The following is a 16,019-nucleotide window of genomic DNA, read 5'->3' as shown; positions in this document are numbered from 1 at the left end:
AAGAGCATGGGAACACCCTCACGCAGAGGAAACATTTACTGAAATGCTCTTGTCTTTAATTATTTCATCAGAATCAAACCAAGCTGAAAAGTAACCCAGACGAAAATCTCATTTCCACCTCACTATATGAAAAACAACAGCAGCATACTGAGGATAAATACCGTACTCTGTGCAGCCCCTTTGACAGCAAGTACGGTTGGTTCCTGGCTGCTCCATTTTCCTGCTGAGCTTGACTTTGTCAATTGGAAAATAAATTGCCAGCTTTCAAACTTTCATGATTTTAAAGAAATCTGTGGAAACGTTTATCAATAACACAGACCTGGCCATAGACAATGATTTTCATAGCAGGGCAGAAAGGCAAATGCCAGGTTGTCATGACGAAGCAGGGGCCCCTTTATACAGAGAAAATATCTATAATCTGGTTGACAGAAAAAGACATGTTTTAAGAAAAAGCAACTCTGTACCTGTTGGTTCGTCCTCTTCGATGTCTTCATCAAGTGAATAATTCCGCAGGAATTCGGCAAAGGCCTTGTTCTGTTTCAGAAGGTCTTGGTAAGATCCCATTTCGGAGATTTTGCCATCTCCCAGGACAACGATGTGGTCCACCTGAGGCAGGAAGCTGATCCCATGGGTCACCAGAATTCGGGTCTGGAAAGGGAAAGAGAGAAAAAGCCCCCATCTCTCAGCTGTTACTGTGAGGACTAACACTACTCAGCAAGCCAAATCATAGAATCATAGAATAGTTAGGGTTGGAAAGGACCTCAAGATCATCCAGTTCCAACCCCCCTGCCGTGGGCAGGGACACCTCACACTAAACCATCCCACCCAAGGCTTCATCCAACCTGGCCTTGAACACTGCCAGGGATGGAGCACTCACAACCCCCCTGGGCAACCCATTCCAGTGCCTCAGCACCCTAACAGGAAAGAACTTCCTCCTTATTACCACATCTTTGGGACAGGGAGTGAGTTATTGTGTCAAGGTGAAACGCCAGGGGAAATACAATGTCCTTTTTAGCCAGATTAGCCTGGAAATATGCACAAGAACTCACCCTGCTTTCAACTGCTTGCTGATATAACCACAGGGGGAAGTAAACCAACTGAATGATTATTCCTCTTCTCCCTTACACTGATTTTCGTTGCAGCCCTTCCCTTTGGAGCTCTGAGATAGTCTGAGATCGTAACAGGAGTAAAGGGGAAGCAAAGAGCCTGCAATTTGATTGCAGGCTGCCAAAGACCTCTGTAAAACCAGTGAGCTGTTACAACTTCCTCTGCACTGCCTCCAAGTACCAACAAGCAGCACTACGCTGACAACCTTTGCAAGTTTCTGCAAATGCCTTGTTTTTGGAGATCTTAAGGTAGGGATCTTAAAAGTCAGGCCAAGTTTCTGCCTCTACACGTTCTGACTAGATCACATCACTTCTGGGCATGCCTGAATAGCAGCTCACCACAGCCTGTGCTGTGGGGAAAAGGTGCCACATTGCCAATGGAACACAGGAATGATTCTGCACTTCCAGCCTCAGTGGTGGAACAGCTTTCCTGTTACCCATCAGCATTTGTGTGTGTTTTGAAGAGGATCTAAACGCCAGCTTTACCTTTCCTTTAAGTACCCCATCCGGACCAATAACTTTGTCAAAGATGTGCTTGGCAACATGCGAGTCCACAGCAGAAAGAGGATCATCCAAGAGGTAAATATCAGAGTTACTGTACACTGCACGAGCCAGGCTCACTCGCTGCCTCTGGCCACCGGAGAGGTTGATGCCCTGGGGGGAAGAGAGGAGAGAACAAAACACATCACACAACAGCAGCTATGACTTTCCATGGCTCTCACCCAGTCAAACACTCAGATACTAAATCGAAACATAAGATGCTGAAGAGAATAACCCACTCAGAGCCAGAGACGGGAACAGAACGCCTCTAAATCTGTTTGTTCACTGCCAAACTTCCACTCACCCAGCAATCTGGAGATGGAATAAGCCTCTTGCTTAATAAGCTCCTAAAGGGAGCTGTTAAAACACAGAACTATAAAAAGGAAGACCATCAACCAGGATGTAAAATGCAAACATTCAAAGCAGGGCTGCAGCACCTGGAACATCTTCCTTATCTCTCATCTTACACACAAATCCACATATCCACCCCATATCCTGGGATCTATCTTGAATTTAGTGGCCTATGAAAAATAAATAATCTCTGTTGGTATCACAGATGTAAAAGTTTCTCATTAAAATGAGGTGTTAATGGATGATCATATCACTTTTTCACTTGAAGCACACCATGTGTTACCTCCCTTTTTATCCCTGTGGGAAAAGGAAGGGCTTTACATATTCTGGACAGATGCACCTTTACAATTGGACAACAAGTGGAAGATGCTCTGATCTTGTAGGGCTAGATGTGCAATCATGCATCAGAGCATGAACACATACTTAAAGTTAGGAACAAGTTTAAGTCTAACTGCGTTGCACAAAACTGCTTTGAGTGCTTCAGTGTTGATTGTAGCAGGGATGCTACTGTAAAGATCAAACGATACCACGTGCTGACTTGCCTCTCTCTTAAGCTAGAACAGGAATCTCCAAGCAGGTCTGACTTAAATTACCTATTCAAGTAAGTTACCTTCTCTCCTATCTCAGTCTGGTCTCCTCCTGGCAGCACTTCCAGGTCAGTTTTCAAAGCACAGACCTCCAGGACATTTTGGTACTTTTGTTCATTAGGAGCTTGGCCAAACAAAATGTTATCTTTCAGCGTGGCATTCTGGATCCAGGCTTGTTGGGGCACATAAGCAACAGAACCCTACAACAAGGAGGAAGAAAGGAAACCCTTGGCTTGTAACAAGCAGCAATTCAAGCTTACAACTCTGATTAAGATCTGCAGCACATACATACAGCTCCTGTTTGATATACATCCACATCATACATATATGTGTACTAAATGTAAATGTATAGATGATAGAATCAGGAAAGTTATTCCATATAAAACACAACTGAATAGGTGTGGCCAAAGCCCAAACAAACACACAGACAAGCTGCCACAGGAGCAAGGAGGATTCCCTCTCTAGCCTGATACGCACTATAAGCGATGGCAGGCATAAGCAGCGCATTTCCATACCATCATTAAATGGCATCATAAACAATACCAACCTTGACAGCCACTTCTCCTTCCAGCTTTTCCATTTCACCCAGGAGAGCAGACACCAGAGAAGACTTCCCACAGCCAACCTGGCCAACAACGGCAACCAAAGCACCACTGGGGACCAACAGATTTATACTGTGGAGGAAACAGGCTGGAAATTAATTAAACATTAGTTTACTACAGACATTATGGGTCTTTAAACCAGGGCTGAAATACACAGTGACAAATCAGCCTGACTGGGTACAGCAAGCATAGCTTGGTTGCTGGTCTCCTCTTCCTTTTCTTGTGTACAATCAATTGCAACCAGAACTGTAGGGGTAAACAGAAACCCAGCATTAATCTATCTTGTTGGTTGTTAAAGAGGCAGGATTGATAGCAAGCCCCTTTGCTGTGTCATATCAGTCCATCAGCAAGTCAAACAGGGTTAACAGGCATTTTGATAGCAGACATCTTCCAGAAGTCTTTTGGGTTTTGATTTTAAAACCAAGATCAATTGTACAAAAGTAGTGGATGAACGCATCCCATCTAAAAATGTTCAAATCACTTCAGTACCCTGTTTCCAGTGCTAGTAAACAGGGTTCAGAACAACACAAGAAAAACAAAACTTTCCCAGTTAAAATCCTTTATTGTTTCCCCCACTGTGATCTTGAAGGCCCTGGGTTTGAAGGTGAACTGATACAGAAACGACTGACGGACACAGACTCCTTGCCATCAAAATGCCTTTCACTAATGAGATCAAGCCAAACTTGTGTTTGTGATGCAGAACTAGGGCTCTAATTCTTACGCAGATTCTTACCAAGCAGTTAGTTGATGTTTTGAACAGTGAAAGTTTGTTCCTTTGCTTGTTTTAAGGAAAAATTCAAAGCAGAAAGCCTCAAAATCACTACAATTTTGAATCTTTTTCATTATTCTTTTCCTCTGAGTTTTACTTTAGTGCTCCTTTAGGAAGTCACCATGTAACTTTTAGGCCCAGATGGCTGACAATTTAAGCTAAAGACACACAGTTCTTTCTGATGTAAACCCCAGAACACTGAAGTAAGCCTGGCTGCAGATCTGGTTGCCAGGACGAAACTGGCTGCCTTGAACTCCAAGCACCTTGCTTGCAAGTTACCCATGTATATAAAACCTGTTGACATAATACACTCAGCACGGCAGCACGAGCAACTCAGACTGAGCATTCTAATACTTCTCAGGTTTCTGTGATTTTAATCTGACAACAAAACCTAACATAAGGAAGTATTTGCTTCCAGGCATTTGATTTGTTTTTATTCCTTCAAATTGGCCAATGAGCAATATGTGCACCCGCTTTGTTTGAAAATGGTCTATCTACAGCCAGAGGGATGAATCTGCCACAAGACGCTTAGAACAGGCCATTGATGGCACACCCAAATCCAAACCCTGATAACCCAACTGTCCCCATAATTCATGAGATTGATTTGTCCAACACTTTAGTTCAAAAAAAGTCTATTAAAGAAACTTATGCAGCCTTTCTGTCCTTTAACAGGTAACTATTTTATGCTATCGCTGTGGAGTTAACGCCTTACAGCACTGTTCTGTAAAGCCCAAATACCATGAGGCATGAGGATTAGCTCAGGGTTTTAAAGGGAGAAGAGAGGCACATGTGATGTGTGGAAATAACCTTTTCCAGAAGCAAGCTGCAGGTATTACTAAGCATCTTTCAAAGAGACTGCCCAGAAGCCAGAAACCAGGAAGCAGGTAGACGTTGCACTGCAACTGCATAAAGGTATCTTACTCTTTCAGAGATGGCTTCAGCTCCTTTCCCCAGCTGAATGATGCATTTGTTACACTGATGGCATTGCCTGTATGACAAAAACACAATAACAGAGAAGGCAGGAAATGTATTACACAGAACAGTACGGCTAAGAAACCAGCAGACAGAAGAATCTTTATTTCTGGGTGTTTCATGTACACTGCAGTTTCCTTTTCTACTGGCACGGGAAGCACAGTCTCATGACTGTGGGTCACAAGATAGGCTTCTTAAGAGTGAAAATTACTGATTGCAGCTTAAGCTATAGACTGGAGCTTACAGACCTCTGGAGCTCAAAATCTGCCCTCTTTACCCTGCCCTGGTGATGCAGGTCTCAACATTTGCTGCTCAGAATCCCTGTCCAACTGTTAGCACAACTTCACTTAAGAAACCCCTTTCAAGTTGGTAGGAGACCACGGCATGCTGTTGGCTTTAATGTATCCGATTAAATTTCCCTCTGAGCAGCTTTTTTCTTGCCACACTAACAAGTTACAGATCTGCAGGCTTTCTTTACCTCCTGGTGGGGTGATGTAGCACAGTATCTGCATGACAGCCACACAACCATCCCTTCTTCTCTATGGCATCACACACAAGAGAAGTTTCGAACCACAGTATCAGTGAAGTGTACTACATGAGAAAACATCTTTTGGAGACCACCTGGTTTGCTCATTTGTTTTGGGGATACTGTTTCCATAAGAAGAAATCAAAACTGTTCACAATGGTCCTGAGCATTTGTGCAGCGTGAAAGGTTTGAACAGGTCTTGCTGTCCCTAGTCAGTGGATGCACTTCACTATTCAGTGCTCTTAGCATGCAGTACATTGCAGATGCAAACTCAGGCCCAATGACTCAGCTCAAAGCTCAAAACCAGGCAGCAACTTCTGTAGTTTCCACAGTCTGAACAACAAACATGTACTTTTCAAAGCAGCAATTTCTTTTCATTAAAACCAAGATTATTATTGTTCTTTTCTTTTTGCCTTTTTTCAGACCTCAACCAGTCCAAACCAAATACAGAAGGTTTATTGTATTAGCACAGTGTAGAGAAATACTGATGTCTTTACCTGGTGCAATCACTTTTGTTTCCACAGAATTCGGATCAAGTTCATCATGACTCAGGAACTGCTGAATTCTCTTTAGGGAAACACTTGTCTAAGAAAAGGATGCGAGTTATTTTATCATTCTTTTCATGGGGATTTAATGCTCTTACTACTGAAAAAGAAAGCATGCAGAATGGCTTAAGCTTTCACCCCTGGGCTTCCTCAGCAATGACTCATTCTTTCCCTGCCATCAGTCTGATGGTGAAATTCAAGCTTTTAAATGGGGAAATTTCTCAGCCCAAGCTGAGTTCATCTGAGCAAAGCAAAATTCACACAGGCAAGAGCTCGCTCAGGAGCCAGGCTTTCCAATACAGGGCAGTGGCAGAGAAAGGGTATCAGAAAGAAAACCAGCTCACAGGCAGACGCAAGGGATCTCTGCATGCCAGAAACCAGGGACATCTGAGGCTCTTTTTGTTCAAGCTGTTGGAAACAACTTCTGTACCAGATCCTCCTTACCTGCACAATGTTGCTGATGACTTGCGGAAGCATACTGAGGGGAAACTTTAAGATATTAAACAAGGAAAGGGAGACAAAAGCCTTTTCTGCATCCAGGATATTCTTCTCATCCACTGAGACATACACAGCAAACGTTGTCAATGCCACCTGAAAGCCAGAAAATGAGTTTGCTGTGAGATGTGTAATATTCTGACATTTTCAGAAGCAGTCAAGCCTGATAGGCATCTTTGCAATAAAAGTATCAACAACAAAATCAGGCAAATTCTCCCTTTCTGACCTTTTCAACATGCTTGAAGAATGACAAGTCACATGAGCAAGTTGATACAAAAAGGGCACGTGGAATAAAATAGCTTTTGGATTACTAATGGCTACATTCAGTTGGAGACTCAAGAGGCGAACTACAGAGCTTGGGTAAATACAAATGAGAAGCTGTTATCTGGCTGTGGTTTGGCCGCATTTCCAACCTCACCCAACCGAATTTTCCCATTGTTACCTGCAGGCTAAGCAAACAAGGCTTACTGATCAGTAGGAAAGGAAGTAAAATCCAGGTTTTTTGCTGGTTCCCTGCATGACAGGGACAATCCACGACCATCCTCTGCAGTAAACTAATGGTGAGCAGGAACGAGGATGTGTATTTTAGGAAGCTCATTTAAGGAAACATGAAAGAAGCACGATCTTGAAGCCATTAAGAATATTTCTCCAGGGTTGGGCCTTCAGTCTTAACAACTAGGAATATTTTTGACGAAGCACTTCTCTGAATGCTTTTGTTACCCATTCTGGAAAAGGCATGAAGTGGAAAACAGAGGGAAAGAGAAAAATTGAGGAAAAAAGCATTTCCGAATTGGCAATGTATCATTTGGGCTTTATTTTTTTACATAGATCAATCTTGGGTTCAGATAGAATATTTTAGAATTTAGGTAGAATAATTTAGCAACTCCCTCTCCCACTAAAACAAGCAGAGCACTGTAACATAAAAGGTAGAAGAGAGCTAAAGGCAGACGTTGTCCTGATTGACTCAATTGATTTCTTCTTGCTATTTTGGCTATGCACAGATATCTCTGAGCTTTCAAATTCTAGTTTCAATTTGTTACGGCAAGTATTCTGAAGTGGTTGGAAATTCTCCAGTGACAGCAATTCCCAGCTTCCACTGGCAGGCTTTATCAAGAAATACTTTAATACCGATTAACAAAGAGGCTCTGGAGAACAGGGAGCTTTGCTTCAAAGCATGTGAATATGAGGGGGTTTTTAATAGTATTTACATTTTATTCCTATGTACATTTAGCAAGCAGAAAGCCCCACACTTATCCTTCACAGATGCACTTGTCCATGCAAATTCCATTTACCAGGAATGGTGCGCTGATCCATGCAAAGTTGGACAAAGAATTGAGGTAGGCAGATTTTTTGAGGACTCGCAGCTCATTCTTTCGTATCTCCAGCACCTTCTCTGAGAACGATGGCTCCCAAGCATAGAGCTTCAGCACTTTTATGCCACCCAGAATCTCATTCATTAACTTAATGCGGGAGTCTTTGTACCGCATTTGTTCCACCTAGGTTATTAGTAAACACAGGAGACAAAGTGTCACAGGAGAAGAGTTTTCCATGTGTTGCCTCACAGCTCTGATGGTCCTTGGGCTATTTCTAAAGAGGATGCACAAGGTAAGTGAAGAAAGACAGACTGCTCTCAGTATTACTGTGCAAGTCTATACCTCCAAAGTAATCAGAAACCAGAGTACAAAAGCTTTCCCCTTATCTTCACTATTATGGTTTCAAAACCACCCTAAAGAAGGATTCAGGCACTTCACAAAAATACTACTCTGCTTCTTCCTTTGATTTTCCTAATATGCATAGCTGTATTTCTTGGGGTATCCCTTGACAATTGTGGTTACTCCCAGCTTATTTTTGTTCCTATACATTAGAATACAGTGCTTCATGCTTATTTAAACAACATAAAAAATCCCTGCTCAGCTGTATAGACAGAAAACCTGCATTCACACACATGCACACCAAGTTAAGCAGCTCTGTGGATCTTATAATGGGCCAGGGAGAAAAGGAATGTTAATACTAACGTGACAGCATCAAAGAGATTTCGTGGGAAGTCTGGATGTCTCTTTAAGGCATGTAATAATAGCACTCTGTTACTAAGGCTGTGCTTAAATGGCATAATTTATGTTTGTTTTCCAACTCTTACCTTTATACATTAACAGAAGAAGATTTAACAAATCTTCCATAGAGTCACTGATAGGTTTGCACAGCACAAGCCACTTACTACTTTTTTCTAGCACAAAGCCAGAGGGCACTATTATATTGGTTTTTTCAGCCTTCCTTGACTAGAGACTACAAAGAAAGGAATAAAGGCTCCTTTTACCTTAAGACACTAATTCAACTTTAGCCCAGATCAGTAGCAGCAAAAAATCAACACTGGCTATTAGCATAAAACCCAGGCTGCCAGGTTTCAGTTCCCATCTCTGAAAACAGTCATTCACAGCTTAAAGAACAGCATTTATTTCCCTTTTCTCTAGATGCTCCTAGAAGGAGCTACCAGCCAAAGGGATATGGAGACAAAGAGATTTGCCAATCCCAGAAGCTGATCCAGCAGTATGAAGAGCCACTGACTCAACGCCACACCTTTCCCTTAAACAGCATCCAATTCACTATGGAAAACCTATCTGAGAAGATACAGTTATTAGTTATTATTACAGTTACAGTTATTATTACTATATTAGTAAGATCTTACTCACAACTAAACTGGTGCAAATGGCAGCTCATTAATGGCCAAGACAACCACTGATGCCTTAACTTCTCATAGCACAGCTGCCAATTCAGGTAACATCACCTTTTCTGCTGGTACCTTACCTGGAATGCTCTGGTTTTCATTGCTATTGCAGAGTTAAATGGGATAAGTAAAACCATCACAGCAACTCCTGCCAGCACAGAAGGCCCTAAAGCCTTGATTGAAAGAAAAAAGATAAGTTGTTGTTGTACCCAACAGTTGTTGTGCTGCTGTTCCCTATGGCAAACACGAAAACAACAGCAGGTTATAGAAACAGAAATCAATGTCTTACATAGAGAAGTTGAACTCCTCCCAGTGAAGTGTTCTGAGTCTACAGAACAGGTACGAGGAGGAGACAGAAAAATATCACAGCATCCACCTTGAATTATTATTGTGCTCGTATTGATAACAGCAGAGTGGTCTGAGATTTACCTGTTAAGTGGTTCCTAGTGGGAGGGCAAAGTAAGTCTGAACTAACGGAAATATAGACCTATTGATCATGTGTTTCTATGATTCTATTGAGCAAATGTAGAAAGGGAATAAATAAGCCACACAGAAGGAGTTTTTCCATTGACTTCACTCTGACCTCAGGAACTGCAATTACTGAATTAACCCAGTACCCTCAGTGTGAGTAAATGCATACAAACTGCTAGTTCATGCCACCAGCAGAGCAGTAACTCATAAAGCCGCTGCAGCTTAATGGCTTTCAAATCTAAATCAATATGGTTAAGCTGGTGCTACGGTTTATGCAGTGAAACCAGATTAATTGCATAGAAACATTTTAAGGCTGAAAGGCAGCACTCCAACTGAACCTGGAATAAACCAACTTCACTGTTGCAAAGGAAAAATGATGGTTATTCCAGGTGAGATTTGTTTCATGTTGCTCTGCACAAAACTTCTTTATATGGTGTGATATAATCTTTATATATGGCTTGCATTTCTCATGGCCAGGGTTGTTTTTCTGTTTGGTTTGCTTTTTAGACCATTTTCTTCAAGCTCTCACTTGTATCAACTACTACGAATGATGTGATCAGTCCAAGACTGATCCTACCAAAGCATGATAGGGACAGAGGAGACATAAAGCCTTCAAATGCCTTCTCTTCCTTACCAGATGAACATAATAATTAAGAAATGAAGGGTGTACACCACTGCAAGCTATTTTACTAGTGGGCAGAGAAGTAAGCGTCTAAGAAACCCCCCGAAGAACCAAAACCAGCAGTAAAGGGTCAAATTAACACCACCACCACAAAAAGCTTGCACATCATTCAGACAAATCCTGACGAAAAATGTCCCAATGTCTGTACCTGCCAGAGGAAATACAAAGCCAGGAATATCTGGAGTGGTGCAGACCACAGCATGTTCAGGAAAGTCACCAGGTCCATGAACCGCTGGGCATCCACTGACATCAAGTTGACGATTTCTCCAACGGTAGATGAACGCTTTGCTGAGTTTGTGATGACTAAGGACTGAGAAAGAGGAGAGATTCAGTAGTTTCACAATCCTGATACATGTGGAGAAGCACAGAGGAGAAACCCTCCATTATTATCCAAAGATACTCCCCAGAATGTGCTTCTCCAGCAAGAATAAAATAATTCACATCTACATCAATTCACAATCTCCAAAGAACAAGACTTCATGAAATGGATCACTCTATCTCAAGCAGTGTGCAGCACTGTGAAGAAAACCTAGTTGCATCTAACCAACCCGTAGCACAGACATGCTATTCTTCCGGATCCCATTTCTGAATAAAGTGAACCAGCAGATGCCTGTGATATGGCTGGCGATCAACCAACATTTAAATTGCTGATCACTAGAAAATCCCATAAAGTATGATAGAGGTACTCCTAAAAACTCACCAAACCCCCAATCTTTTCTATTCCAGGAGGCTATTCTTCAATATGCCTGCTCTTCCCTGAGTATTTCAGAATGGAGGCCACTTGCTTGGCTCATACACTGATCCTCCAGCCCATGAAATGACTCCAGTCTTACCTTTCGGTATATCACTCCAGTGATCCCAGTTCTCAGCCGCATCCCAGTAACAAAGCAGTACTGGAAATGCTGGTGAAGTATGAGTGTCTGCAGCACAGCACAGATAAACATCAAAGCAGCAATCATAAATCCCCACCAGGCTGGGGCATCTTTGTTCTTAATGAAGCCAATTAATGCACTGTTTTTTTTCCAGGAGATTGGGGAAGGAAAAGAAAAAAAGAAGCACAAATAAAACACATGCAGCAAGTTCCATGGGACATAACACAGCTTCTCTCAACTGTGGCATCGTGCCACATCCTCCCTCTAACCACAGAAAGTAAACAGCTCTCCAGGATGCGAGCTGAGTTACGATCTCAGTCAAACAACATTGCAAAGATCCAGCAGTAAAACCCTAGGCTTTGCCAGTGAGTAAGTCCATTTGGAAATGAGGCTGGAGAAAATGAAATACTTTAGGGTTTCCCCTGAGATCCAGCGTTTAAACACATGGCTCACTGTCTGAGCTCGGTTAGGCAGCCCCCCAGGGCAAGAGGTGAATGATAGGACACAGTAGGACTGTTGCAGTAAAGCAGGCGAAACCAGCTTCTTACCCAAATCCTTTTTGAGCAGCCCAAGTGCTTCTGCCTGGGGTGTTTTCCCATAAAAAGAAGCTAGATTAAAAGACATCCTCCTGGATGGATGCATAAAGAGTTCTTCACTCCTTTTTTGGTACTGTTAAACTGGTGCGTCATCTTTTATTAATAAGCCACTTCTTACTGCACACAGCTGCTCTCCCTGCACACTGTCACACAAGGAGGACAACATATGGCAATGTCCAGTGTACTCAAAAATCACACTGGTGATTTCAGCCTCCTGACCAGAGTACTGGATGGTTAAAATATGAGAGGAACAAAGATTTGACTCCATGGTTCAAATAACCAGCAGGGGGAAAATACACCTGGAAGCTACAAATCAGGCTCCAAAGCCTTGTGTTAGAAGCATGAGGTTGCTACATCTTTCTCCTTCCATTCCATAGAGATATTCCTTCTGCACTGCACCAGTTCATGCTGTAAGTGGACAGCTTCAGGAAAACCTCTCCCTCACAGTCCCAGCATGGGATTCAGCAATCGTTTTAGAAACAGAAAACTGTCTTCCATGCAATACGGCACACAGCCACGGCTGCTTCATTTTCTCTTACCACTAGCAGTGCATTTTCCAAGGCTGCAGGAATTTAGCCTTGAAAAGAAATTCCCCATCATAAGCCTTGAGATACCAGTGGCAACATATCCAGGAATTCAGGCAGATTTGAGAAATTCCCAGAATAGATCATACTTAATGTGTTCCCAGGAGGAAGCCAGCTGCCCCCTCTTCACGGGGGACTCCAGGAGAAGAGACACTGTAAGCTATTAAATGTCACCATACTGGATTGGACCCTCTGCTTAGCATATTCCTGGGCATGTCACAAACTACCCACAGAACAACATGATCTCAGAACACAGCTCCACACCAGTGCTATTTTAAGAGACACTCATATAGGAGCAGGGCCCTTTCTTTCTCCCTTCCCCACATCTACTTGTGGCCTCCATCCAACCTCCATTCCTCTCTCATGTATTAACAGGACTATGTGCTTTTCCATTGATTTAAAACTGGGAGAATAATTGCTTGAGAGAAATGCTGGTATTTCCACTGTTTTGTTCTTAGTTAATGATTATGTGGCGAGTTTCTCACTTGAAGGATAATACAGAGAAAAAAATGCAGGGATCATGCAAATTCCATCATGGATCAGGCTGAGCAACTGGTCTCTCCTGGAATTGGGAGGTATGGATGTTCCTCATAAAGGAGCATCTGAGGACACACCACTTTGTCAAGACTGCTCTCTTCCTTTCTAATAGAACCACAATTTACTTTCACATGGAAATTGACTGCAACTGTGCCTCACACATTCCCATTGCTGTGCACAACTGAGAACACGTGAGCTCATTTAAATGGTGCAAAAGCTTTCCCAGATTACAACATCAAGGCCAAAGCACCACGTACTTGAGCACCACACTTCATGTGTACATCAAGTCGTGCTACAGCTGTAAGCACCACCCCTGTGGGCAACACATGTGGGTATCAGACGTACAGAGACTACTGGATCCAGCGAGCAGTGCTTCGCTTTGATTTCATAAGTAATCCTTTAGACATGGGGAGAAATTGCTTTGCATTGCTGCGTAGAGCAACAGGTAATTTGCAATTCAAAGCTGTCTATTGGTGATGGGTGATTTATGAATCACCGCTCCAGTGAAGCTTGCCAAATTTAGAGCTCAGTCCACAATAAAGAACTCCTGTTTTCAGGCAGTTCGGTGGGAAGGTGAGGGAGCACACACATGCAGCACTGTGAGGGGAAGCTAGCTATGCATTTGAAAAACAAATACTTCGTGCCAAAGCTAAGCCTCCATAGGGATTATGCATAGAAACTACTCACGCAGTGAACCAACCTTAACAGCTGAGGGTTGACAAAAGAAAGCAGGTCTTGTATCAGCTTGAAGAAGGAACCGATTAAGAAATATGGCCCAAAGGTCCTCAACAAAGCTTTGAGAAAGGAAGGTTTTCTATTGTGCTTTTTGTCTCCGATCAGAACTTCTGCTTCCTCCGGACCATCACCAGTGTGATTCAGCACATTGTTAGATTTCTTCATATATGTCACATCTTCCTTCCTAGAGGAATGAAACTAGCAATTAGAGACGGCTGACAATGTCACTGCCCTATGTGGACAGCACTGCGGTAGCATCTAAAGTCTGCTCCTTTCTTTGCTCTGCTACTGATGAACAGCAAGACTTTCAACAAGATCTCGATGTGCTCAGAGATAGGCCACTCTTGTGTAATAAGTATTCTTTTTCTGCAGTACTTACTTACAGAGTGCACTCCCTAGGCCAGAAAATCAATCACCATGGGATGGGAACATGGCCCAAAGGAATAGGAGATGAAGGCTTGAATTCGTTTAGCAGATGACAGAGTTGACCTTGAATCAAACAATTTCTTGTAAAGGAATTCTCTAACAGTTGTTATTTACATACCTCAAAAGGCACCCGCACCTATTCTTTCTGAGACTGTATTTGTTACTCAATTAGTAGCTGTACTAACCCTTTAGCCTTATCTGATGACACAGCTACTAGCCTGAATCTCTGGAGAGACAAGCGTTGAATTACATGCCAAGCTAAGAGAGGATGCAGACACAGCCCTCTCTAAATAGAGCTTTGCATTCCTGGAAACTTGAAAGATAACAAACCATAGCACCTCCAAAGCTGAGCCACCTGGGCCATGGCTGACTGAGGTTCCTCCAGGACCAAAACTTTGGGTTTAGGTGCCCAAGTTTTCCTCAGATGCCAATTTAAGCATTTAAGCACTGTTTGGCTGTGTCCCTTTCTTACTTTGTGCCTCTCTTTCTCCATCGGCAAAATAAGCCAACAAAAGTGACCTCTTCTGCAAAGCTCTTTGATGAAAAATGGACCAAACAGTCCACGCTGCTCTCCAGGCCTCCAGGCAGGTGTTCTGGAAGCACCTAATGGGGTTTAGGTGCCTGACTTCTGTTGCCCATCAATAAAGAGGGGATGCTCTGGGAAATTATTTCCTCTATGAATTGCTCTCAAAGAGCAGCTTTTCCACCAGCAAACACCGAACTGCTGTTGTTTCTTGGGGGCTAAGGGACCTAAAGAACAATTTCCTGCATGTCAGCCAGGAAGGTTAGGTCCAGGTGGAGCAGGGAGAAGGAAATGAGTCTGGGGCACATAAGCCTTATAAGAAGTGACAGATGGAAGAGACAGCCTAGGAACAGTGAACACTTAACAAGAAGGCATTTGAAGAATAACTTGTAAGTACAACTGAGTGAGGTTGGATTTATGATTCTTCATAAAGAGTGCACAGATTTCTTGGAGCTGGCTGGCTGCAGAGTCAAATCATTCCAACAGCCTATGAGCATTCAAAAATGATCACTGTGGCTAACAGTCCACAGGTAGGAACTTGTTCATATCCTTTCAAAACAAAGGCATTCGCAAATCCCAATTTCTTCGCAATAAAGTTTAAGGGCAGGGGGAGAACCTAAACCAGACATTAATTTCCACTAACCCCCTCCCAGGCAGGAACAAACAGTGCTGTCTTTGTCCTTCCAGATCAAACCTGGAGAGTTTATGAGCAAAGCCTTATTTTTCTAGCAACCAAGACTGTTAAACTCATTGAAGGATTTGAAGAAACAAGACTACTTGCCCTTAGCTTTGTGCTATTAAAAAGGTTTATTACAGTGAGCTAACAGCAACGCAATAGTTCTCTTGCAGTATAAAATCCCAAAGGGAGAAAATGCACTTCTAGTGTTTACTACTGGTAGCTAGGTGAGGTCAGGTTTTCAGCAGCGTGTGGGACCGCTCACACCCAGCTTTTTATCAAAGCAAAAAGCATGTGCCTGGTTTCCATTATTTATAGCAGGGCAGATAATAGAGGGCAATTATCTCATGGGAAAAAGCACAGCCCTCTCAATGGTGATGACAAGGCTCTGCATCTTCCATTCGTCTTCATAAGCATAGTATTTAAAATCTGAAGATAACTAAAAATGAGGCAAAATGGGTTCCAGATCTCCCTTCTCCATCCAGCACGGCTCTTTCTCAGAAGCAACTGCATTTATCGGTAAAATCAGTGAGTCGAGGCCTCAGCCATACATGTAAAGAGAGCAAAGGAAAAAACACACTTTGCACACTCTGTAACAACTTAAATCCACACTGAGCTCTCCTGTTACGCATTAGTGGCAAATGAATTATTAGCAATTATTAAACAGTAATTCACACGACAGCTGTGAAGCAAAAAAGGGTT

General features: G+C 42.7%; 1 protein-coding gene across 5 annotated transcripts in view; it reads right to left on the bottom strand.

The window, feature by feature from the left end:
- The window catches only part of ABCC3 (ATP binding cassette subfamily C member 3), a 50,006-nt gene that overhangs the window by 10,905 nt on the left and 23,082 nt on the right, over positions 1-16,019 (bottom strand). For 2 of the 5 annotated variants that reach the window (XM_065693296.1, XM_065693295.1), the window contains exons 8-19: positions 13,658-13,876; positions 11,202-11,379; positions 10,517-10,678; positions 9,296-9,388; positions 7,786-7,989; positions 6,443-6,589; positions 5,951-6,038; positions 4,877-4,943; positions 3,132-3,258; positions 2,608-2,784; positions 1,593-1,760; positions 465-648 (exon numbers count right to left, since the gene is read on the bottom strand). In XM_065693296.1, the coding sequence (XP_065549368.1) occupies positions 465-648; positions 1,593-1,760; positions 2,608-2,784; positions 3,132-3,258; positions 4,877-4,943; positions 5,951-6,038; positions 6,443-6,589; positions 7,786-7,989; positions 9,296-9,388; positions 10,517-10,678; positions 11,202-11,379; positions 13,658-13,876 (1,814 nt within the window). Of the gene's footprint in view, positions 1-464; positions 649-1,592; positions 1,761-2,607; positions 2,785-3,131; positions 3,433-4,876; positions 4,944-5,950; positions 6,039-6,442; positions 6,590-6,674; positions 7,219-7,785; positions 7,990-9,295; positions 9,389-10,516; positions 10,679-11,201; positions 11,380-13,657; positions 13,877-16,019 lie in introns of those variants that run through there. The other 3 variants (XM_065693297.1, XM_065693298.1, XM_065693299.1) reach the window with 3 other exon arrangements.

Source organism: Lathamus discolor, chromosome 13, assembly GCF_037157495.1.
Source record: "Lathamus discolor isolate bLatDis1 chromosome 13, bLatDis1.hap1, whole genome shotgun sequence".
NCBI lineage: Eukaryota > Metazoa > Chordata > Aves > Psittaciformes > Psittacidae > Lathamus > Lathamus discolor.
The sequence above is the reverse complement of the archived record's forward strand: the minus strand, read 5'-3'. Positions and strand labels throughout refer to the sequence as shown.